This window comes from Panthera uncia, chromosome A2, assembly GCF_023721935.1.
Source record: "Panthera uncia isolate 11264 chromosome A2, Puncia_PCG_1.0, whole genome shotgun sequence".
Lineage (NCBI taxonomy): Eukaryota > Metazoa > Chordata > Mammalia > Carnivora > Felidae > Panthera > Panthera uncia.
Window position 1 is genome coordinate 11,376,611 of NC_064816.1, and position 23,616 is coordinate 11,400,226.

A 23,616-nucleotide genomic window follows, 5' to 3' on the forward strand; every position below is an offset into this window, starting at 1 on the left:
CCGTCATTCCAACAGTGTTATTAAGGAAAACAGCTGGGTACTGAGACCTTGATGAGGGAGGGGGGTATGGCCTGCCCCTGGGAAGTGAGGTTTGCACTGAGATCCTACTCTGCAGCAAGCTGTGTGACCACACCAGGCAAAGGGAGCATGGATGTTGGTCTGTTCAGTATAAAGCCCAGTAATCCGGGGGCTGCAGGTGCCAGTAAAGATCTCCATCAGGGTTTTAATTTGTGATCCGCCACGGATGGAATTCAGAGATAGCACGCTGTTGTACCTATATGTGTTTTCGTGAGTTAAAGATACACAGTGTTTTTTTAGAGTCTTAACAGGATCTGTGAGCCAAGACAGGTTAACGAATCTGTATGGTCATTTCTCGTGACTGCTCAGGACAGTGTGATGTGGGTGTACAATAATTTATTCAAGCCAGACTCTATGGAGTCTCTTTGATTGATTCCACTTTTAGGCCACTGTTAAAATGATTTAGCGTAGGATGTGCACATTTAATACTGATAATGTTCAACTGTCCCCTCAAATGATAATGTAAACCTGTGACCACTTTTATACAGTCATTTTTTTTAAGTTTATTTATTTTGAGAGAGAGACAGAGAGGGAGGAGGGGAGGGACAGAGAGAGAGGGAAAGAGAGAATCCCAAATAGGCTCCACACTGTCAGTGGTACTCGAACCCATAAACCGTGAGATCATGACCTGAGCTGAAATCAAGTCAGACGCTTAACCAACTGAGCCACCCAGGCGTCCCTACATTCATTTTTTTTAGTTTTAATGTTTTGTTTTTTCGGGGGAGGGGCGGGGGGGAGGACAGAGGATCTGAAGTGGCTCTGACACTTGTGGTGCTGACAGGCTGACAGCAGCAAGCCCGATGTGGGGCTCGAACTCACGAACCATGAGATCATGACCTGAGCCAAAGTCAGACGCTCAACTGGCTGAGCCACCCAAGCGCCCCACTACATTAATTTCTTAGTGTTTAAAATGCCATTTATCTGAAACTGAACACTTAAGCATCAGGCGGCCTCACGCAGACTCCTTTCAGTGGGCCAAATGAGAATCCACTGGTCAAAAGAAAGCAGTCGAGTTGCCAAAAGCAGAGGCTGCTGCACCGATGGTCTCAAGAACCTGGAAACAACTCTTAAGGAAACCAGTAAAATGCATACTCCTGGGCGAGATGAACTTGAAGAGACCCCTCCCGCCCACCCCAAGAAGCAGAATGGAAAAATGTCTAAAGCCGTATGCATACCTGCTTTGATCTGCAAACACGCTGTGAAGGATTTATCCCAAATCAGAAGTATGTGCTATGCTGTGCACTGCAAAGTTATCCCATAAAATGGTGTTTAAATGTGCAGCAGTAGGGATCGGTTAATTATAGCACATTCCCTCAATAGAATGTGTGTACACAGACGCACGAAATCAAGAGGATATTTAATAACATGCGGAAATGTTTCTGGCATACTTTTTTTTTTTTTAATGTTTATTTATTTTGAGAGAGTGCGTGAGCAGGGGAGAGGCAGAGAGAGGGAGACAGAAGATCCAAAGCAGGTTCTTGCACCAAGTGCAGAGCGCCCAGTGCGGGGCTTGAACTCACAAACTGTGAGATCATGAGCTGAGCTGAAGTTGGATGCTCAACTGACTGAGGCACCCAGGCACCCATGGCATATTTTTTAAAAGCGGGTTATAAAATAATACGCATATGGCATGTTTTGAAAGAAACATGTATATAACAGGGCGCCTGAGTGGCACAGTCAGTTAAGCATCTGCCTTTGGCTCAGGTCATGATCTCGTGGTCTGTGGGTTCGAGCCCTGTGTCGCGCTCTATGCTGACAGCTCAGAGCCTGGAGCCTGCCTCTGATTCTGTGTCTCCCTCTCTCTCTGCCCCTCCCCTGTTTGCTCTGTCTCTCTCAAAAATAAATAAACATTAAAAAAAAAAAAAAAGACACATATATACCCTTCCCACAGGCAACTGCTGTGTTGTCTTTTGTGTGTCTTTCCAGAAACATACTGTGTATTCACAAGCACATTTATATATCCATATATTTTGGAAATTGTTCCCTTCACACATAGATCTAGCTCATTCTTTTTTTTTTTTTTTAAGTTTATTTATTTTGAGAGTGAGAACACAGGTGGGGGCAGGGCAGAGCCCAACTCGGTGCTCTATCTCACAACCTTAAGATCGTGACCTGAGCCAAAACCAAGAATTGGACGCTTGACTGACTGAGCCACCCAGACACCCTTAACTCATTCTTTTCGATGTCTGTATAGTATAGATATTTTTTAGCTTTAACAATTTTTTTCAAGCTGAAAAATACATAGACAATAAAAATTGTTATTAAAAAAGTAGCGGCTGACTAAGGAAGTCTAATGCCCATCCAGACGTGTAGTCTCAATAAAGCCAAAGCTTGGTGTTACTGTCAATCTCGTTTCCTACAGTAACTGAACCCCGTGTGGTCAACTAGCTGAAGCCACAGCAGGAGGAATGATGTGGGAACAGAGAAGGTCCTATCCAGTCTTTGAGGGAGCAGCATTCCTCAGGGCCTGATCTTGTCACCGAGCCAGCCTCTGGTCACAAAGGAGTTGCCCTGGGGAGATAGATAAATGGGAGTATTCCAGTCCCTGGAGTGTTCAGTCCCAGGTAGGAGTTGAGACTAGTGTCTGAACAACGGGGCCGCGTGCAGCATGAGCTGTTATTCTCCGTAGGACCAGGTCTTGAGTTGTGAGGCAGCAACTCCATCCTGGGGCAGAGCCTCTGGAGGCCCCGTTGCAGCTGCAGTGGTGGACTGCCAAGCCACCAGTCGCCCAGACAGGAGGGCTCCGTCAAGGTCTTACTGTGGCAGCATGGCCCACACAACTGCAACGAAAGGACACACCCCTGAGGACATCACCTCCTCTCATGGCGAATATGTGACAAAGGTGAGGAAAAACAAAACAGCTCACTTTATCTTGGCCGCTCTGCCGGGCAAAGGGCCCTGGCTTGGAGTCAGACACTCCTGGATTCCTGGCTTGGTCCATGGGCTTTGTTTCCACTTCCCTGGAAAATGGTGCCAGTATCTCCCTCTTGGGTTCTGATGGTTAAATGAGATGTGTATAATATAAAATATGCAAGTAAAATAACCTGAGAATTGTAAGTGTAATAAGGCAAACATTTCCATTCCATTCTCCTCAAATAATTATCCTGTACTTTCCTTACCGTTTTCCATATCCCCAATATAGCCCCTATATGCTACTTAACTTAGTTACGTATCTACAAATTAAGCCAAGCGTGCTCTGAGGCCTAGGCATCTGTTTCCTGTACTTGACTCAAATGAAGTGTTCCGTAAATCAGTGAACAAAAGGATTATGAATTAAAAGGATGTGGGCAGTTGTTGTAGCAGAAACTCCTACTCTTCAACTGTGGCTGAAGGAAATTCTGTAGGTAATGGGTTTCTGAGTTAATATGGGGGGAGGGATGGGCTTTGGAGGCAGACTTACTGTGTGATAACCCCCTCGAGCCTCATTTTCATCTGTAAAATAAAGTTAATAAACCTTGTAAGGATTGTGTGGGGAAAATCCACCACTGTGTTAGGCGTGGAGCAGGTCTCACTATTAGCCATTATTCCTCAAAAATACGCTCCATGAAAACAGCTGCTACATGTTCTTGGGTTTTCCGTGTTATTTTGTTCAATAAAGGCATGTCATTAACTGCTGAGCTGTGTCTCTGGTTTTATTCTACCATGTCATAAATTCACACATCACATGTCCTCATCTTTGGCTCAGGAAAAAAAGTTGCAGTTTACTCAGATGTGAGAATCAAGTTGGTTCGTTCTGTTTCTTACATGTTTTGTTGCCGGGCACACTGAAGACAGGGTCACTCAGACCCTCACTGACAAATTAGGACCAGTCATGATTCCCTGGAGACCATCGTTTATTTTTGGTAAATGCCATCAATGAATATACACACAGTATCAATCCCACAGAAGTCTATAGCATTTAATTCTTGAAAACAGGTGACCACTGAAAAAAAAGAATTCACAATTTTCAGTTCCTTTAATAATTTAATGTTCTATCCCTTTAAGGCTGTTAGACCTTAAGTTACCCGGGTCTGGTTGTATCCCAGCAACAATAAAGGGCCTGTTGCATGATGTATACCAAATACACAGCAAAATTGAGAAATCCCAAGTGCTTCTTCACTTCAACATGTTTGGTTTCTCTCCTTTGTAATAGGGGTTTGATTTTCCCTATAACGAATGACTTAAAATAAGGTGCTTAAAAAGTCCACACCAAGTCTCAAAATAGTGAACAAACACTATTCGAAAATGCCCTCTGAGCCTCAGTTTCCCCTTCTGTAAAATGAAGGAGTTGGGTTCGAGTTAGTGTCCTAGGCAAGACCACACAAAGGATGGGTAGATTAATTTCCTGCCACAAACCCCAGCAAGGGAGAGGGAGAGGGGAACAGAGCTGCAAATGGGAATGTGGGAGTGGGCGGGGGTGGTAGGCCAGGGCCAAAGTGGCTGGAAAACTGGCCTTCAGGAGGTCAGTGTCAGCTCTGAACCTTCAAGTCTCAAAAGTATGTCTTTGTCTTTTGATCGGATGATTTGGTCTAATATGATTGTCTCATTCATTCCAGTGTATGTACTTGCTGCAGATTTATGTACAGAATTAAATACCCCATTTATTAATTTATAAACCGTAATAAAACCAGTCTTTTCCCCTCGCCAGCAGATCTTGCATTGGAAAAGGGAAACAATATACAAATTTTAGCAACATCATAAATTTCATTAAACCTGAAAAGACACACAGTTCATTTTGGAGTTCAATTATCTGTTCAAGGACTCAGTCACTATAATCATAAAAACAACTACCACAGTATCTTTGTGGTGCAGAATTACCCCCATTTGTTGCTAGTCACCAGTGAGAAAAGTTCAGCTACAGACTGTAATGCCTCTGTGAAGACACTCAGCAAACTCTTTTCACAAATGCCCTTCAGATTTCCCCTTCCCGTTTTACACAGCAACCGTCTCAAAACTTGGGGCCAACCAAAATAATTACAAAGAAAGTGAACGACACGTGAACACACAGGGACCTGAGGCTGGTGGTGCATAAACTCCAGCCACAAGGGGACCGGGTGACCTCCAGGAACAGCCCACTCATAAGCTGACAAAAATAACCAAACCAGGAGTCCATCATAAGCTATGGTACTCCCTCAGACGGGGAAATGTCTCACCAAGACATAAAGGGTGACCCACTGTCCCACCTGCGCCTTCCTCCGAGTGCCTATTCAAGAGGTTGGGCACAGCCCCGAAGGAAGGCAGACATCACCAGGGACCCCAGCAGCTGAGCCAGCGGTCCCCTCTGCGAGGACAGCATCCTCTTGTGACGCTAGGAAAGATGGAGACCCTGACCTGAACCTCGGCACATGGGCTATCTGCTGGGGCCACATCATTTTCCTGATACGTGATTTATCCAAACCCAAATCCTAGCTTGGTGCTCGCCGCTTCTCCCCTTCACCAGGACATGGTTCCGATCCTAACGCAGACACCCCACCAGATCAGGTCATGGAATCAAAGTGCTGTGGTCTCATCTATTACACAAACTGTTGAGATGACATTCTTGATTCATTCTGCTTTCGGCGGCTGGGGCCATTAGGAGCTTCAGAAACTTCAGCGCTTCCTACTAATGCTGAAATGTATCAAGACACGCATCACCAGAAGGAGTTTTTCTTGTTTTTAAACATTTAAGAACAAAAGCGTTTTCAATCTATAAGCCAGTCCTCATGCGCCCCACCCCCCATAGGAGACAATGGCATAAACACACACAACTGCAAAATATTCCCTAGAAAAATGCAAGATCCTCATCAAGTTAACATCTCCCCACCAAACATCCTACTAAGTCGTCACAGAAGCGAAGACTCATCAGAAAAGACAAAACGAATATTACAAAAACAGAGCTTGAAACACTGAACGTGATTTCCTAATGCTCTGACAGCCCCTCAGCCACTCCCCCTTTGCTGTCCCCAGCAAGGAGAGGTGCCCTGCTCTGGCTAGGAAAGAGAGGGCACAGGAGACAGCAGCTGCCCTTCCCTCTGGATCTGGACATATACTGACTCTGACTTGCAGGTCAAAGAATTAGGCTCCAAGAATTCAAGGCTAATTGCAGTAGCTTTTCTCTTTGGAAGATCTGCCAGTAACTGCAAACGGCCAAGGGGTTGGCCGGAAACTGGGTCCATCTATGTTGCTGGAGATGCTTTTAATTAGTACCCCTCTGCTCCATGCCTGCCTCGGCCCTTGGCCTATCTGAGCAGCGGAATTGAAGCAGCTAGTTTGTCATTCTCCAGCACCATCCTACTGTCCTTTCCTTGGCCCCCGGGAACCCCCTCTTGCCTGCTCGGGGAGGTCTGCATCCACAGTGATCCCGCCTCTCCGGAGAGTTACCTGGAAATACTATCTGGAAAGCAGAACGAGAACTCTCAAATACATGACTTGGGGAAGAAGTCCACACAGAAAGGTAAAAACCTGGCCAAGATCTCCACAGCAACACAGCCCTCGGATGACAGACTCCAGGAAGAAAGGGCCTGGAACACGGGAGCTTGAGGGCGGTGGCCCTTACTGCAGGGCAGCGTCCTGCTGCCCCCAAGGGGCTGGGAAGCCCAGGGTCTTCTGATGGTTGTGCACCGTCCCCTCGGCTGGGTTGTACATTCACTGGTTGTCAGAAGTTTCTGGTACTGCTAGGGAGTGGGGGAAGGAGTCACACAGGTACCACCCTGCCCTCTACACTCTACACGTCATAACGGTTCAAACTGTATGAGTTTGGGTAGCTCTGCCGACTGTACTGGAAGTGATCTGTTAAGATGTTGTTGCGGCCATACTGATAGTCCCCGTGCTGGGGGAAGAGGATGCCATTGTGGGGTTTTTCCAGGGGGCTCCGGTGATGTTCCTTACTGCTCAGGTCCCCCGTTGTGACAGGGAGGAGGTGCTTCCGGGCTTGCTGATTGGCATCGTACTTGGTCTGCAAGATCAAGAGAGTCAGTGAGACAACTGGCTCCTTCCCCAGGACATGCACACAGGACAGAGGAGCAACGGGCATCCGAGCAGCCCTTCAAGGCACCACCGAAGCACTGGCCCTAGCAGGGCTCAGGCATGGCCAGCCGTCCCTGTGAGCCATCTGTGTCTTTACACTGGACTGAACACGGTCTTCTTGAGGAGACCGTGAGATCCCTGACAGAGTCTCCACAGACCCAAAAGCCACAGCTGGAGTATGGCACGGACCCAGAATAATCTACACAGGAAAAGGAAAGCCGGGCTAGGAAGGGCCACACCAACACCATAAACCAGTCAGCCACAAAGCTGGGAGCTGGAACCCCAGCCTCTTGGCTCAGGGTGAGGCCCTTTCTTCTCCCCTCCACTGACTCTTGGTGCCTCCTTGGGTATCGAGGGGACACCCCACCCCACCTCAGACTCACTTTGTTATACAGAAAGACCCCCAGGATGGCTGTCATCATGCCTAGGACGTTGGTGCTGGTGACTGGGTTTTGCAGCATGATCAAGGACACCGTGATGACCATGATTCTCTTGGTGGCATTGGCAACGGAGTAGCTCAGAGGGCTGATGAGGTTGAGGATGCTGAAGGCAATGACATTCTGGGCAAAGTTACAGAAGCCGCTGACAGCCAGGAGCAGGAGCGTCCAGGGCCACTGGGACACATAGGTCTACAGAGACGAGAAAACAAGAACAGCACTGGGGTCACATGCTGGCCCTGGCAGAAGTGGGGGAGAGGCACAAAGTGGCTTACTGGGGTCGGCGTCCAGGCGGGGAGCAGTTCCAGCTGTGTGTTGCCGTGTAATAACAGGTGCCTGATCTGCGCAACCTCTGACCCTCGCGACACTGCACGCAGGCACAGCAATAATCCACTCCGTTGCTGCTGAGGACGGGGAGGCTCCAAGAGCCCCAAGGGTGGAGAGCACGAGGTGAACTGGAGCTTCCCTTGTCCCGGACAGTGAGGACTGGGAGCTGTGGGGTTAGCAGAGCAAGGTCTGCTTACTGGACACTGTCTCAGTCCAACTGAGCTGCTATAACAAAATGCCATGGGCGGGTGGGGGGTATAAACAATAGACATTTATTTCTCACCGTTCGGGAAGCCAGGAAGTTCAAGATCAAAGAGACTCAGTGTCTTGTGTGAGCTTCCCAGTTCATAGGTGGGGTCTTCTCACGGTGCCCTCATGTGGTGGAAGGGGCGAGAACTCACTGGGTCTCATTTTATAAGGCCAACCGACCCTGTCTGACGAGGGCCTCACCTCCTCATACCATCATATGAGGGGCTGGGTTTCAACATAGAAATTTGAGTGGGGGGGACACATTCAGACTGTGGCAGACATGACACGTTCTGTAGGACAGGGAGGCCCTGGGAAGGCAGCCCCTGAGTATGCACAGAACCTAGTAATACAAGAGTCCCAGGCTAGAAGCAAGAAGCCCTGGGTCTGCCCTGTTACTGAGAACCACCCCCCCTCCTCCCCGCCCTTCACCTCCAGCCACCTGACCTTTCAAGTCACACTTTCTTCCTCTGTGCGACAGAAGACACTGACCCTGCTGAGCCCACACAGTGCTGCTGCGGGGACAATCAAAAGGGTTCATGGCCGTGAAAGTGCTTTAAAACAGTCCAAGCCAAACACGAGATGTTCTCAAAAACTTTAGTTATCATCTGACCCTCTCTGGAATGAGGCACTCTGATCAAGGGGGCCCAGAAGTTAAGAACTCACAACTAGCAGACATCTGGACCACAGAACCCCCTTCCCCCACCCCTCCCCCTGAGACTGGGTTGATCCCAGAACAGGCAGCAGCTGAGAATTAGGTGGGGGGCTGCCCCCGCCAGGCGGCTGGGAATGCCCAGTGCTGAACAGTTACGGACATCTATTCAGAGCTGGATACCGGAAGGCATGTGGCACCACTCCTATGCCTCCCCACCTCCCACAGTCCTACCTCGGTACCAGTCCTGAGGAACCAAGGGGCACCAAGAGGCTGCTACAGGGCAGGGCGGCCAGGGGAAGGGCCCCAGGAGACAGTACACCAGCCACGCACAGCTCCAGGCTGTCCACCTCTGCAGTGTCTGACCTCGTCTGGAGTGCTGGGACAATCCCCACGTCCCCGTGCTCCAAGGGCAGAGCACCCTCAAGACCTAGTGTGGCTCAGTGAAGGTAGCAAAGCCAGCAAAGCTGCGCGGTGGCACCTCCTCTCTGCATCCCAGTCCTCAAGCCACATTGGTACTGGACACAGCTGGGTCCCTCCGGGAAGGTGGCATTTAGTGGCCTGCCAGCATGGGAGCTGGAACGGTCTTAGAATGGCCACCTGATTCCATCTCCACCACCCTCAGAGAGAGAGAGGGATCACAAGGTCCTCTCAAAGGGCAGCAAGATACACTTAGGTGACCTCACGGTCACTCTGACTTTTGCCCCTCGTTGGAACAGCCCCTGTAAGGCACGTGAGCCCACCAGCATGCTTCTGTGGCAAGCTGACCTGTTCACTCCCGAGTCCTTTCCTGAGATGACCGACATGGTCTTACAAGCTGTTTTTATGAGCCAGCCAGCTTGCCTAGATCCCTATTTCTCAGAAAAGGAACCCAGTCAATCCAGCTTTTAAAAAAAACTGATACCAGTCAAGTGTTTCTTCCCCACACAATCAGGATTCAGAACCACTCCCTCACCCCGAAACACCCTCCCAGGCCTCTTGGTATGAATCCCCTTCCCCAATCCAGGTAAACTAACGGTGTGTTCTCCTTCCCTCTAGGTTTGTCCTTTTAGAGACGATCCTAGAACTGGAATGATACAGGATGGAACTTTCTCAGACAGGCTGCTTTCACTCAGCAATAATGCCTGTGACATCCACCCAAGCTGTCATAAGGAACAACAGCTGATGACCTTTTTCATTGCCAAGCAACTCTCCGTTGTATGAATGTACCAAAGTGGGCTTGTTTCATTTTTTATTCACCCGCTTGTTGAAGGACATCTGGGTTGTGTCCAGTTTTTGGTGGTCATGAGGTCACGAGTGGAGTTGCTATAAACATTTGTGTGAACTTGAGTTTCATTTCTCTAAAGTTAACACCCACATGTGAGATTGCTGGGTCATACGATTAGCGTATGTTTAACTTCAGAAGAAACTCCCAAATGTTTTCTAGAATGGTTGTACCACTCTGTATTTACTCCAACAACATATAAGAATTCTAGCTGTGCCTTATCCTTGACAAACATGGCATTGTATTTTTTTATTATTACAGCCATTCTAATAGGTATGAGGTGGATCTTATTATGGTTCTGTTTCTCTCTAGTGCCTAATGATGTTGAGCATATTTTACTTGCCTATTTACATGCCATCTAGACAGTCCCAATGGGAAAAAGTCTGTTCAAGTCCTTTGCCCATTTTTAAGCAAGTTATGATCTTGCTAGTGAGTTTTGAGAGTTCTTTATATATTCAAAACACAAGTTCTCTGTTAGTACGTCATTTGCAAATATTTCCTCCCAGTTGGGAGTCTGTCTTTTCTTTCACTTAGTAGTGTCTTCACAGAGCAAAAGTTTTGAATTTTAATGAGACTCCATTTACCAATTTTTTCTTTATGGACTTTGCTTTTGGTGGAATGTCTTAAGAACTAATCCCAAGTCATGATGAAGATTTTTCTCCTGTGTGTGTGTTTCTTTTCCCCTAAAGGTTATCATTACATTTAAGTCTAGAATACATTATGAGTTAAGTTTTCTGTAATGTGTGAGGTCTAAGTCAAGGCTCAGATTTTTCCTTATCGATGTCCAGTTGTTCCAACACCATTTGTTAAACTACCCTTTGCCCTGTGATTGCTTTTGAATCTTTGTCAAAAATCAATTACCCAAATTTGTGTGCATTTAGTTGCACACGATTCTGCTCCACTGATTTATGTGTCTCCCCCTTAACCAGTATCTGTACCTTAATACTAAGTCTTTAAATAATGTGATTCCTCCAAGTTTATTCTTTCTTAGACTTATTTTGACTATTCCAGTTTGTCTGCCTATCTACGTAAATATTCCAATCAGCTTTAAGATTAAAAAAACTCAATACCTATCTATCTATCCACACGCGCGCGCACACTCTCTCTCACACACACACACACACACGTGCACACACACAGATATACAGGCATATATCTTCGCAATATTGCAGGTTCACTTACAGACCACTGCAATAAAGGAAATATTGCGATAAAGCAAGTCAAGTGAATTTTGTTTCTCAGTGCGTATAGAAGTTATATTATACTGTAGACTATTAAATGTGCAATAGCATTATGTCTTAAAAAAGGGGTACGCCTTAATTAAATGTACAGAACTTTATTACTCCCAAATGCCAACCATCACCTGAGCTTTCAGTCAGTCATAATCACTCATCATAGATCACCATAACAAATGCAGTAACAATTAAGAAGTTTTTAAGACTGCAAAGATTACTAAAACATGACACAAAGACACAGTGAGCAAATGCTGTTGGGAAAACGGCACCAACAGATTTCCTTGATGTGAGGTTGCCACAAACCTTCAATTTGTAAAAAATGGAGTATCTGCGAAGTGTGATAAAGCTAAGTGCGATAAAACAAGGTATGCCTGTGTAGATTAATGGATCTCAACTTTTCTTCATTACCACCTTTTCCAAGGAGAAAAATTGAAGTTAAAATTCAAGCAATTATTTATAATTAATACTAAAGAACAAGGTTTTACTGGTTAGAATTTTATTTCTTCCTTTCAAATCTATTTATTTCTTTTTCTTGTCTTATTGCACCGGCCAGGATGTCAAGTATGATGTGGAATAAACATGTTGAGCATGAACATCCTGAAATTATTCTTGAATTTAGCAGGAAAAACCTCCAATCTTTCATCATGGTGTTAGTATTCTGCAGTGGCTGAGAATGCAGTTTTCAGTGATTGCGACTACTAGCTCATGTACTCTTTCTTGCTGTTTTTCTTTCCTCTGTTCTCTTCCATCTTTTTTTATCATGTTCTCATACTTAAGACTTCTTTTCTGTGCCAAAATCAGTAACGTTATACTGGGGAAGGGACACCGTCCTTTCAAATGGGCCATCTAAGGCAGCTAATTATGCATCACATTGAGGTCTCTACTGAGAAAAATTCTGTGACTTGAACTAAATATTTTTAAATGTGGATTTTTTGGGAAAACTAATATTTAACATTGTTTCTCCTGCATGGCAAAACTGCCTATTCTGCTATTTAAAAACCCTCAATGACTTTATTTTCAACTGGCTGCTTTTTTCATGTACAGCCAAAATGAAAACGTCTAAATTAATTATGTTGTACAAATGGGACCCAACACAAACTTTTTAAAAATTAGTAAGACTTTTGTTTTATGTTTGCATTTTGACTATTTTCATGAGGATGTAGGTTGTGTGTTTAACCGTTAATGTTAAAAACTGTGATGTGTGTGCAGAATATTCTATATGCATGTTCATGTTTAAAGAATGGCTGTTGATGGTAAGAATCAGCTTTCGTGTAAAAAAAAATCAGGTTGAGGAAGTTTCCTTCTATTTCTAGTTTGTTGACTTTGTATTTTATTTTATTTTGAGAGAGAGCATGCATGTGCATGCATGAGTCGGGGAGGGGCAGAGGAGGAGGAAGAAAATCTTAAGTGGGATCTGCGACTCCGGGCTTGATCTTACATAGTGAGATCATGACCTGCACTAAAACCAAGAGTCGGATGCTCAACCAACTGAGCCATCCAGGCGCCCCTAGTTGTGTTTATCTTCATGAATGATGTTGGGTTTTGTCAGATGCCTTTTCTGTATCAGTTGAAATGAATAAGTGATTTTCTTTGTTAAACTGTTAGAGATTACACTGATTTTCAAATATTGAATTAGCCTTGCATTCTTGATTTAAATCCCATTTTGTCATAGTGTATTATGCTTTTTATACATTGCTACATTCGATTTACTAGTATTTGGGGCTTTTAAAAATATTTTTTTATTTTTTTTAATTTTTAGACAGAGAATGTGAGTGGGGGGAATGGGGAGAGCAAGCGAGCGAGAGAGACAGAATGAATCTTAAGTAGGCTCCATGCTTGGCACAGAGCCCGATGTGGGGCTTGATCCCATGTCCCTGAAATCACGATCTGAGCTGAAATCAAGAGTTGGATGTTCAGCCAACTGAGGCACCCAGGTGCCCCTACTAATATTCTGTTAACTTTTGCCCCAACGTCCATGAGGAATACTGGTTTTGTTATATGGCCCAAAGCATTCCCCTGTCTTCTGTTTTCTGGAGGAGACTGTGTAGAATCGATATTTATTTTTTCTTAAATGTCTGGTAGAATTTGCCAGTGAAACCAGCTGGGCCTGATGATTTCTTTTTAGAATGTTTGAACCTATGAATTCAATTTCCTTAAAAGCTATAGGAGTACTGGGGTGCCTGGGTGGCTCAGTTGGTTAAGTGTCTGACTTTGGCTCAGGTCATGATCTCGCGGTTCGTGAGTTTGAGCCCCACATAGGGCTCTGTGCTGACAGCTCAGAGCCTGGAGCCTGCCTTGGATTCTGTGTCTCCCTCTCTCTCTCAAAAATAAAAATAAAACATCAAAAAATAAAAAAAAATAAAAAAAAAAAAGCTATAGGACTATTTAGGTTATCTAGTTCATCTTGGGTAGGTGAGTTTTGATAGTTTGTGGTTTATGAAGAATTGGTCTATTTCATCTATGCTGTATATAGAATAGTCAGTAATATCTCTATCATTTTAATGTCTGTGAGGTCTATAGTGATATTCCCTCTTTCACTCTTGGTGTTTGTAATGTCTTCTTTTCTGTTTTGCTTCAGTTGAAAATATTTTTTATTTCCCTTGAGGCTTCCTCTTGGGCCCTGCATCATTTAGAAATGTGTTACTTAATTTCTAAATGTTTGTGGAGATTTTCCTGTTACTGCTGTCAAAGAAGATACTTTGTATGTTTTCGTATCTTTTTTTTTTTTTAATTTATTTATAGAGAGAGAGAGAAGAGAGAGAGAGAACAGGTGGGGTAGGGGCAGAAAGAGAGAGAGGGAGACAGAGAATCCCAAGGAGGCTCTGTGCTGTCAGCACAAAGCCCGACACGGGGCTCAAACCCACAAATCATGAGGTTGTGACCTGAGCCGAGATCAAAAGTCAACACTTAACCAACTGAGCCACTCAGGCACCCCTGTATGTTTTCAGATTTTTTGTTAAAGTTTGTTTTATGACACAGAATATGGTTTGTCTTGGTGAATGTTCCATGAATACCTGGAAAGAATGTCTATTACACTGTTGTTGGGTAAAATGTTTTACAAATGTCAGTGAGATACCCAGTTGGTTGCTGATATTATCTTTTTGCTTGGTGGGTTTTTTTTTTTATAGTTCTATTGGTTCTGGAGGTTCTGTATTCACTGGATATAAAACTATGTGTTGCTAGTTCTTAGTTTCAGTACTTTAAAAATGTTATTTCACCTCTTTCTGGTGTTCATGGTTTCTAATGAGAAATCCACAGTCATTCAAACCGCTGTTCTGTAAGTAATGCATCATTTTTCTCTGGCTGCTTCCAGATTTTTTGCTTGTTTGTGTTTTAATCTTTTTTTTCTCTCTGTGGGTCAAACTGGATAATTTCTATTGATCTATCTTTGAGTTACTGACCCTTTCCTTTGTCATTTCCATTCTACTACTGAACTCATCCACTGAGTTTTTAAGCTACTCTTTCTGAATTTCCAAAATTTCCATTTGGTTCTTCTGCCTTTCATTCTTTACATTTGTCTCAAGAGAATTCACGTTACCTTTTGGGGCATGATTATAATCATTGCTTTAAAGTCATTGTTAAGGGGGTGCCTGGGTGACTCAGTTGGCTAAGTGTCTGACTTCGGCTGAGGTCATGATCTCACACCTCATGAATTTGAGCTCTGCATCGGGCTTTCTGTTGTCAGTGTGCAGCCCACTTCAGTTCCTGTCTCCCTGTCTCTCTGCCCCTTCCCAGCTGGTGCTTTCTCTATCTCAAAAGTAAATACTTTTTTTTTTTTTAAGACATTTTTCAGGGGTGCCTAGGTGGTTCAGTTGGTTAAGCATCTGACTTTGGCTCAGGTCATGATCTGAGGTTTGTGGGTTTGTGGGTTTGAGACCTGCATCGGGCTTTACAATGATAGTGCAGAGCCTGCCTGAGATTCTCTCTCTCCCTCTCTCTGCCCCTCCCCCACTTGCCCTCTCGTGCTCTCTCTCAAAATAAATAGATAAACTTAAAAAAAATAGTCGCTGTTCAATAATTCCAAGATCTGTGTCATCTCAGTGTTGGCATCTGTTAATTGTCTTCTATGAGAAGGGACTTGAAATTTCCCTGGTTCTTCATATGCCGAGTAATTTTGGATTATATTCTGGACGTTTCGGATATTGTAAGACTGTAGGTCTTACTTAAATCCTCTACAGAACGTTGATACGGAATTTTGTTTTAACAGACTCAGTTGGGTTCAGGCTACAAGCTTGACAAGCCTTCTGGGGGTGTTGGTTCCAATGTCAGTTGTGTTTCCAAAGCCTCTCCAGCAGTACGCGGCTCCATCCGGAGTGTGCGCTACCCAGCAATCAGTCTGGGATGTGGGCAGCAGTCTACCTCGTAATTCAGTGTCAGTCTTTGGTGTGCTATTAGGGTCAGATCCTCACATGTACAGCTCGGGGGTGAGCCTAGGATTTCATGGTGTTTCTGAGGTCACTTTCCCAAGTTCCTCCTCCTCCACGATCTCCCTGGTACTGACCGTGGCCTAGGGTTCCCCTAGGAACCAGTCCTCTAGTCAAAGGGCTGGGGCACAGTTATCCCGCTCTACACTATGGCCTTCCCACAACTGTACCTCTACTTGGGACCAAGCAGTGGGCTGATTAAAAGAGAAAAATACACAGTGGGGGCTAATCCCACTCTGACCGCAGAGGGAGGCTGCCCTCACTCAGCATCTCAGGTGCTGTGGGACCCTGCTGCTACCATTGCCACAGGATTGCCAGGGGCCTGGGACACAGGAGAACAAAGAAACAAAAATAACAGAAAAAGCCAGAAGGGCATTTCCCCTACCCTGAGCATCAGGAACCCCCTTTCCTATTCCCTGATCCAGAAGTAGAGGGTGTCTCACTCTGTTCTCACCACGTGCAGCACCCGGGGCTGCGAGTTAAGGCTGAAGATACAGGAGGCAAAAGAAAGACAAACTGAGGGGCACCTGGGTGGCTCAGTCAGTTAAGCATCTGACTCTTGATCTCGGCTTGGGTCATGATCTCACGGTTCATGAGTTCGAGCCTCATGTCAGGCTCTTCACTGACGGCAAGGAGTCTACTTGGGATTCTGTCTCTCCCTCTCTCTGCTCCTGCCCCACTCACTCTTGCTCTCTCTCTCTCAAAATAAATAAACTTAAAAAAAAGAAAAGAGGGGTGCCTGGGTGGCTCAGTCGGTTAAGTGTCCAACTTCGGCTCAGCTCATGATCTCACAGTCCGTGGGTTCAAGCCCCACGTTGGGCTCTGTGCTGACGGCTCAGAGCCTGGAGCCTGCTTCGGATTCTGTGTCTCCCTCTCTCTCTGCCCCTCCCATGCTCATAGTCTGTCTCTCTCTGTCTCAAAAATAAAAACATTTAAAAAATTAAAAAAAAAAAAAAAAAGGAAGAAAAGCAAAGCAAACTGCTGACTCAGTGGTAATTTGAAATCTGGTCTTCAACCCCAGCCTGTCCACTGCCATTTACTTTTCTGTTCTCAAATAGCTGCTTCACTCATCTTGTAAAAGCTTTAAAACCAGGCCGCCTGCTTCGGAGTCTAGTGATCCCTGCCTGGCTTCGGTCAAGCTGTCAGCAGTGGGGCTGCCCGTGTGCAGAACTACCCACCACACACAGCCTTTGAATCCTGGTGACACGGCGAGCGGCAGACTCCAGGTGATGCTCTCCTACCTGATCCTTCTCCCTGTACCGCCACGAAGCACAGCACTGGGATGGGGCCACGTCACCCGGCGTCCGTGCCAGAGACACAGGGCAGGGAGGGGGAGCCCAGAGAGGTAGGGGCCCTGCCTTCACACCCCAGCACTGTCAAATACAGAGTGCTCCCCGGAAAACTGTTGGAGCGTACGAGGACCCCATCAAGGTAAAAAATATGTATGGGCTCGACAAAGAGAACAGGTCACTAAAGGTATTACAAACAAGGTAATCACTGGAATAAAACTAAAACGTGTCCTGAATGCAAATACAAGCGAAGTTACTAGAGCCGAGCCTGGAAGCACGTGTCTGTGTGCATGTATACAGAGACACTAAGGAGCTGTCACAGGACGTAGTAAGAGAACTGACACGAAACCCACCAGCAGTATCTGCAGCCAATAAAAAGAATGAGAAAGACCTAAATATGTCAATAGGGAATAATCGATCCCCAGGAAATATCACTGAGGGAAAATAGCAAAGTGCTCCTTTCTACCTAAAAAGTCACTTTCTGTGTAAGGAGGAGAAAGGTAGGAATATATACAGATGTGTTTATACTTGCAAAAAGAAACCCTGAAAGAATAAACCAAGAGCATAGCGATGAAGAACTCCAGGGGAGGGACAAGAAAGCAGGAGGTGATAGGGACTGAAGCCAGACTTCTTGGGGTTTTTTGTTTCTTAATATTTTTATTTTTTGTTTTTATTTTGTTTATTCACTTTGGCGGGGGTGGGGAGTGCGTGCTTGCGAGGAGGGGAAGGCGAGAGGGAGATGGAGAGAATCTTAAGGAGGCTCCACACCCGGCACAGAGCTCCACGCCCTGAGATCATGACCTGAGCTGAAATCAAGACTGGACGTATAACCCACAGAGCCACCCAGGCGCCCCCGAAGCCAGACTTCTTTGAAAAAACCTCCTCATCTCATTTGGCTTTGGAAATATAAAGGTATCTGACAAATTCAGTGTTGGGGGGCGGGGGGAGGAAAGCAATGCCACAAATGGAAAACAGATGGAAGTAAAAGAACCCAACCGGACAAGCTGGTGACACGGGCACATTGTGAAAACAATTATTTCCAGTGCCCTTAGAACACAGCATTCCAACTGTGCATCTTTAACGGGACATGTCCTAAGGACAAAGAAGACCGGCAAAGAAACCTTAAACTCAGAATTCTGTCCGCAGCTGGCCTGTGGGCATTTTCACTCTGAAGCAATTATGTGTGCATACAGTGGAATCTTGTACGTGAGTAATTACGGGAAGGAATCAAGCGTACCCGAAAAGACGTACACTTAAAAATCACAGCCGTGACGAATCCTGTCATGTTACATTGCAATGAACTGGAATGAACTCTCCCCTCTGCCCCAACAGGGCTTTCCTAGTTTTCTACCACAAAGACTTAAAAGCAATGACAACCCAACAGCGGTGAGCACCACGGCCTGTCTCTCTCAGCAGCGCTCTCTACCACAAGCAACCCGGACTCTCGAAGGAGCGGCTGACTGCAAGTCTGGGACAGGAGAGGCACGATATGGGAAACAACATCCTGCTGGACCAAAAGCTACCAAAGGCTGACCTGTGCTGTCAGAAGGACAGGGAGCCAGTGGGAAGGACTCCGTTGGCCGAGACAGGATAATCCAAATAGAAAAAGTGTTAAGATGTGCAACTGACACAGGCGTCCACAAAGATGTTGAAAAAAAAAGAATATATAAAAGGACCTTCCTTTACCCCTCCCACAAAAAACACCCCCCCCCATTCACTGGTTAACATTTACACTAAGCTAAGAAGTGTTCTCTAAAAATTGGTAATTAAGAAAAAAATGAAAGAAAAGCACTGAACTGCTTTTCGTGTAGTTGAAAGTAACACACTAGTCCTGAGTGATGATGGAAAGCTCTTTACAGAAAAATTACAGCTAATCAATATGGAAAGGAAGTGAGAACAGAGCCACTTTCCTCATCTGGAAAATGGAAATAACGTGCACTATGTCTCCAGGCAGTGCTGAGGATTGAAGACCAATGCCAAGAACTCTATCGGGCCTCATTAAGCCCTAATAAAATTTACTACCCTCTCTTACCCTCTCTGTAACTCCGGCTTTGAAGAAACCACGCCTACCTCCTCCTTATCACTGTCATCTGCTTAGTTTCTTTTTTATTTATTTTTTCACTTGCTTAGCTTCCAGTGAACCGTCTGGAGGCTGGCCCTGCACGTGGTGGGAAGCTTCATGCTGGTGCTCAGAGAGCTCCGCACACACCCAGAGTAAAGGAAGTACGGACGGAGATGACACCAAGAGAGGAATCAAGCTATGCAAACACAGTTTTGACAAGTCAAAGTGAGATCTGAGCCAGACTGTCAGGACAGGAAAGTCGCCCGTGCTGGCATTTTCCTTCCTGATGCCACTGGCACAAATGAAGCAGCCATCAACACCTGAGATCCAGCACGCTGGAGGAGGAAGTGCAAAGGAAGACGACTTCCTCGACTGCACGAAAACTGCGTCATGACAAAGCTGAGCCTTAAGAGGGCTGGCTGGCTGCCAGGGGCCCCGAATGTCCCAAAGTCAACACAGGTGTAACTGCCCGGCAAAGCAACTGGTTTGGAACTCGTTAAGAAAAGGGTGTGTCCGTGGCACCGGCCAACTCACCAGGTCGCTGCTGACCAGGAAAGCTGAAAGGTCCACCAGGACCCACGTGGGGATCATAAAGAAGACAGCGTGGCAGCCCAAGATGTTCAGCAGCCGGAGATGGTGGATCCGTGAATCTCTTAACACCTGAAAAGAGAAAACCTCTGTAAAGGCCGACTGAAACTAAACATGGCAAGAAGGGCTCCAGTTACCCAGGCCCCAAACACAGTGACTATACATAAGCCCTGACATCTGACCTTGACCACCAAACCTACCAGTGCCCTATGATGAGACACACAGCCCGTGCCCAAGACAAATATGAGGGACTGAGAGTGAAAAACACCAACACTCAAAACTGGTAAAGCTGTAGTGAAACAGGCACTCTGAAATTCTACTGGTTTATGTCTAAATCAGCTCATGCACATTCCAGAATGCAACCAGGCAAAGTCTATCAGCAGCCATAAATATCTCATATACTCCGACCCAACAACGTAAGGAAATAACTCGAGACAGAAAACCTGCACACACAAAGATGTTTGTTGCTGCGTTCCTTATAATGAATGGTTGGAGAAAAATAGTTTTTTTCTTAAATACTTATTTTTGAGAGAGCGCGAGTGGGGGAGGGGCAGAGAGCAGGGGACAGAGGATCAGAAGCTGGCTCTGCACTACTAGGTTGACAGCAGTGAGCCTGATGTGGGGCTGGAACTCACGAACCGTGAGATCATGACCTGAGCCAAAGTCAGATGCTCAACTGACTGAGCCACCCAGGTGTCCCTAGAGCAGTAATTTTTAATGAAATGGGAGAATGTTGTAATCGTAAATGAAAATGTACTAATTTTACTTTTCAAAAGCACAATTCTGAAACGTACCTATAATATCACAACTCTAAAAACTGTACAGAAAAAGACCCCTACTAGCATTAACAGTAGTTCTCTTTGGGGCACCTGGGTGGCTCGGTGGGTTAAGTGTTGGACTTCGGCTCCAGTCAAGATCTCACAGTTGGTGAGTTTGAGCCCCACGTCAGGTTCTGTGCTGACATCTCAGAGCCTGGAGCCTGCTTTGGATTCTGTGTCCTCTCTCTCTCTCTCTCTCTCTCTCTCTCTCTCTCTCTCCCCCCCCCCCCCCCCTTCTCCCGCTTGCACTCTCTCTCTCTCAAAAATAATAAACATTAAAAGAAAAAAAAAACCCAGTAGTTCTTTAGGGGAAAGTACTGTGATTTTGCTCAATAGCGTGGAAATCCCTGGCTGCAGGGCAGGTCTCTATTGATTAGTCATCTCCAGCACCCACTATGGTACCTGACACAAGTTTTCTGATTTTTGGGGGGTGGGGGGACTTTTCTCTAGTTTTCCACATTGAATATATGCTAATTTTATAAAAGGAAACAAATTACTTAAGAAAATGAAACAAATACAAAACCAGCAGAAGGGCCACAGGATTTTTGTTTGTTTCAACACCAAGGGAAACCCTCCTTGACCGCATTTTCACAGGCCGCCCGCCTGTGTACCCGCAAACCACCAGGCATGTCCCAGACGGTACCCAAATACCTTTTTGGAGAAAATATTCTGAAGCGAGAAGCACAGTGTGGCAGCAAGGGCGCTGATGAGCCCCCACATGTCGAATGACAACTCGGTGACAGTGGCCAGCAGGACGCCGCTGATGATGGGGATGAGCGACAAGTACACCTGCGGGAAGGGGGGCAGGAGGGGCGGATGGCCGAGGCTGAGCCAGGCTGCCCCCCACACGCCCCTGGGCCTGGAGGAGAGCCTCGGTCTCCCGTCCCTCACCAAAGGGAAGGTCCAACTTTACAAGGCCCAGAGCGTATGTGATGGTTCCTGAGATCTGGTGGCTAAATGGCTCCAAACTTCTGGAGAAATGGGATCCATTTTGGACCTCTAGCTCACCCTTTTCCTACAAAGGACACTTTAAAGGCACTGCAGGAATTTTAGGAGGTGGTGTAAGGCCCTCTCAAACGCCCCAGAGGGTCAGAACAAGGGTTCCGGACTGGGGGACCTGAATTCCAGCCCCCCCCCCCCCACCCCCCTGCTGGCTGTGGGCCTCAGGCTATTAGGCTATTTGACTCTCCCCTTTCCCTTTAAGTCCCACTTCTTCCCCTGCGATCAAGAATGACAATCACCTGCCTTATCTGTCTCATAGGGTGGGTCCCTACATGCCTAGGCCATTCCTCAGTCCTTCCCCACAGTGGAAGGTGCCGGCTCCTTGCCCAAGCTGGGTACAATGTCCCGAACGACAGGGAAACCTGATAAACATGACGTGATATCGAGTGATGAAGCTACACACCTCCCAGGCAACTCGGACCCAGGGAGACAAGTCACACCTGACATCACCCTGGGGGCGGGTTCCAGAGCACACCCAGGTCTTACAGACAAAAAAGAGGCTGAAACAAAAAAATCAGCCAGAAGTGGCCCAATTTCTATAAGCCGATCCAGGGCACCGCCACTCTGAGTTACATAAAATACAGGATGCCAGAAACCAACCACCTAGAGAAGAGGCGCTCTGTCCAGCACGAAATGGATTCCAGCTGGGACGACAGGAGTTGCACTTCCACTTAAGGACAAGGAGCAAGGCCGTCTCTGGCTGAAGCCACAGCTCCTCTCGCCCCAAGCCAGGAAATACCCAGGCTTGGCATCTTGAACAGACACTGGATTGTGCCCAAAGCATCTTCCTTATGCGGTCCTAGGCTCTGCGTGTTGCTTTCGTTTCCAGTCCCAGACACTCACAGTTCCTGGTTGTTTTCATTTCGAAGACTTTGTTGGATTTTGCCAAAATCACTCTTTTGACTAGCACCTCACTTCGGACCCCAGAAGTCCCCAACCTGACTGCGGTCACTCGCGAAGAAGTGAAACTTTGTCAGAGTTCCAGCAAGACGTCAGATGTTCCATTCCGGGTCCCCCTGGAGGGGCACGTGGGGCCTGGCCAAGATGGGACCGAGTCACCGCCCACTAGCAACCACACGGAGGGAACCAAAACACGAAGGGAAGCTGGACCTGAGAGGGACAGGAGTGTCCCCAAGACCACACGGCAGAGACAACTCGGGGGCACACACACTGCACACCACTGCCTCCAAAGTGATTACAGAACATTAGTGAAAGGGCCACCAGAAGCCTCTAAGCAGACTTCCTGATTTGACAGGAAGCCAGGAGCCGCGACCACGTCACCAGCTGGGCACCAGCCAGGAAGACCTTGGGGCCCCCACCGGCCCAGAACCCTCCCAGGTTACCTTGGTGCTCTGCTTCTCCTTCATGATGATCCGGGACAGGAGAACCACCCAGATGGGCATGGTAGCCTTGACTGCAAAGAGAGGCGAGGGGGCTCTCAGGGAGCCGTCTCCGTCCCAGAACCCACCCTGGGACCCTGTCCCAACTCCACTAGTGCGATGGGAGCGCCTGGCAGCCCCTCAAGCCTCCTCGGCCCTTCTCTTTCCGGGGAGCTTCCCCGCAGCCCAATAGCTGCGACCCGCCCTGCTCAGCTCCCAGCTCTCTTCCCAGCCACTTCCCTCCCCTAGACCCCTGTGCGAGTCGCTCCCCTGCTAAAAGTCTCGTTGGCCCCCAGCCCCTCGCCAACAGAAGTTGACTTCTCGGTCTGGTATTCCAGGCCGTCGGGGCGCAGCCCCGCCAGCGCACTCCTACCCACGCGCCGAAACCCCGGGCGGCGCGTCCCGGCCGCCGCCCCCCAGGCCGGCCGCTGCACCCACCAGTGTGCGCGTAGGACACCGGCACCTTCCAGATGCTGACGTGCGCTGACACGGACGCGAAGTACTTGCCGAAGGCGAGTGGCAGCACGTAGCGCGGGTAGAAGCGCGGCGGCAGCAGCGGGCCGGGAGACGGATGTGGGCCGGGCCCGGGGCCCGAGACGGGCGGCGCGGGGGGCACGCGCCAGGCGCGCAGCAGCGGCGGGAGCCCCGCGCACAGCGCCAGGATGTGGCACAGCGACACGGTCACAGGGAACGGGAAGGCGCTCAGGATCACCTTGTTGACCACGTTACCGCCCGCGCTCAGCGCGTACCACAGGAGGCACAGCGCCGCCACCCGCGCGCCCTCGCGCGCCCCGCCGCCGCCGCCGCCCGCCGCTCCCGGGCCCCCCGCGC

The 23,616-nt window shown here is 47.3% G+C and overlaps 1 protein-coding gene across 1 annotated transcript; it reads right to left on the reverse strand.

Moving 5' to 3' along the window:
- Positions 1–3,893: 3,893 nt before the first annotated feature.
- Positions 3,894–23,611, reverse strand: SLC35E1 (solute carrier family 35 member E1; the record flags this gene model as incomplete). Its single annotated transcript, XM_049639419.1, has 6 exons — positions 3,894–6,991; positions 7,446–7,691; positions 19,533–19,658; positions 21,056–21,193; positions 22,750–22,820; positions 23,224–23,611. Coding segments are annotated over 6 exons (1,200 nt in total), but the record flags the coding sequence as incomplete, so codon positions are not given.
- Positions 23,612–23,616: the final 5 nt, after the last annotated feature.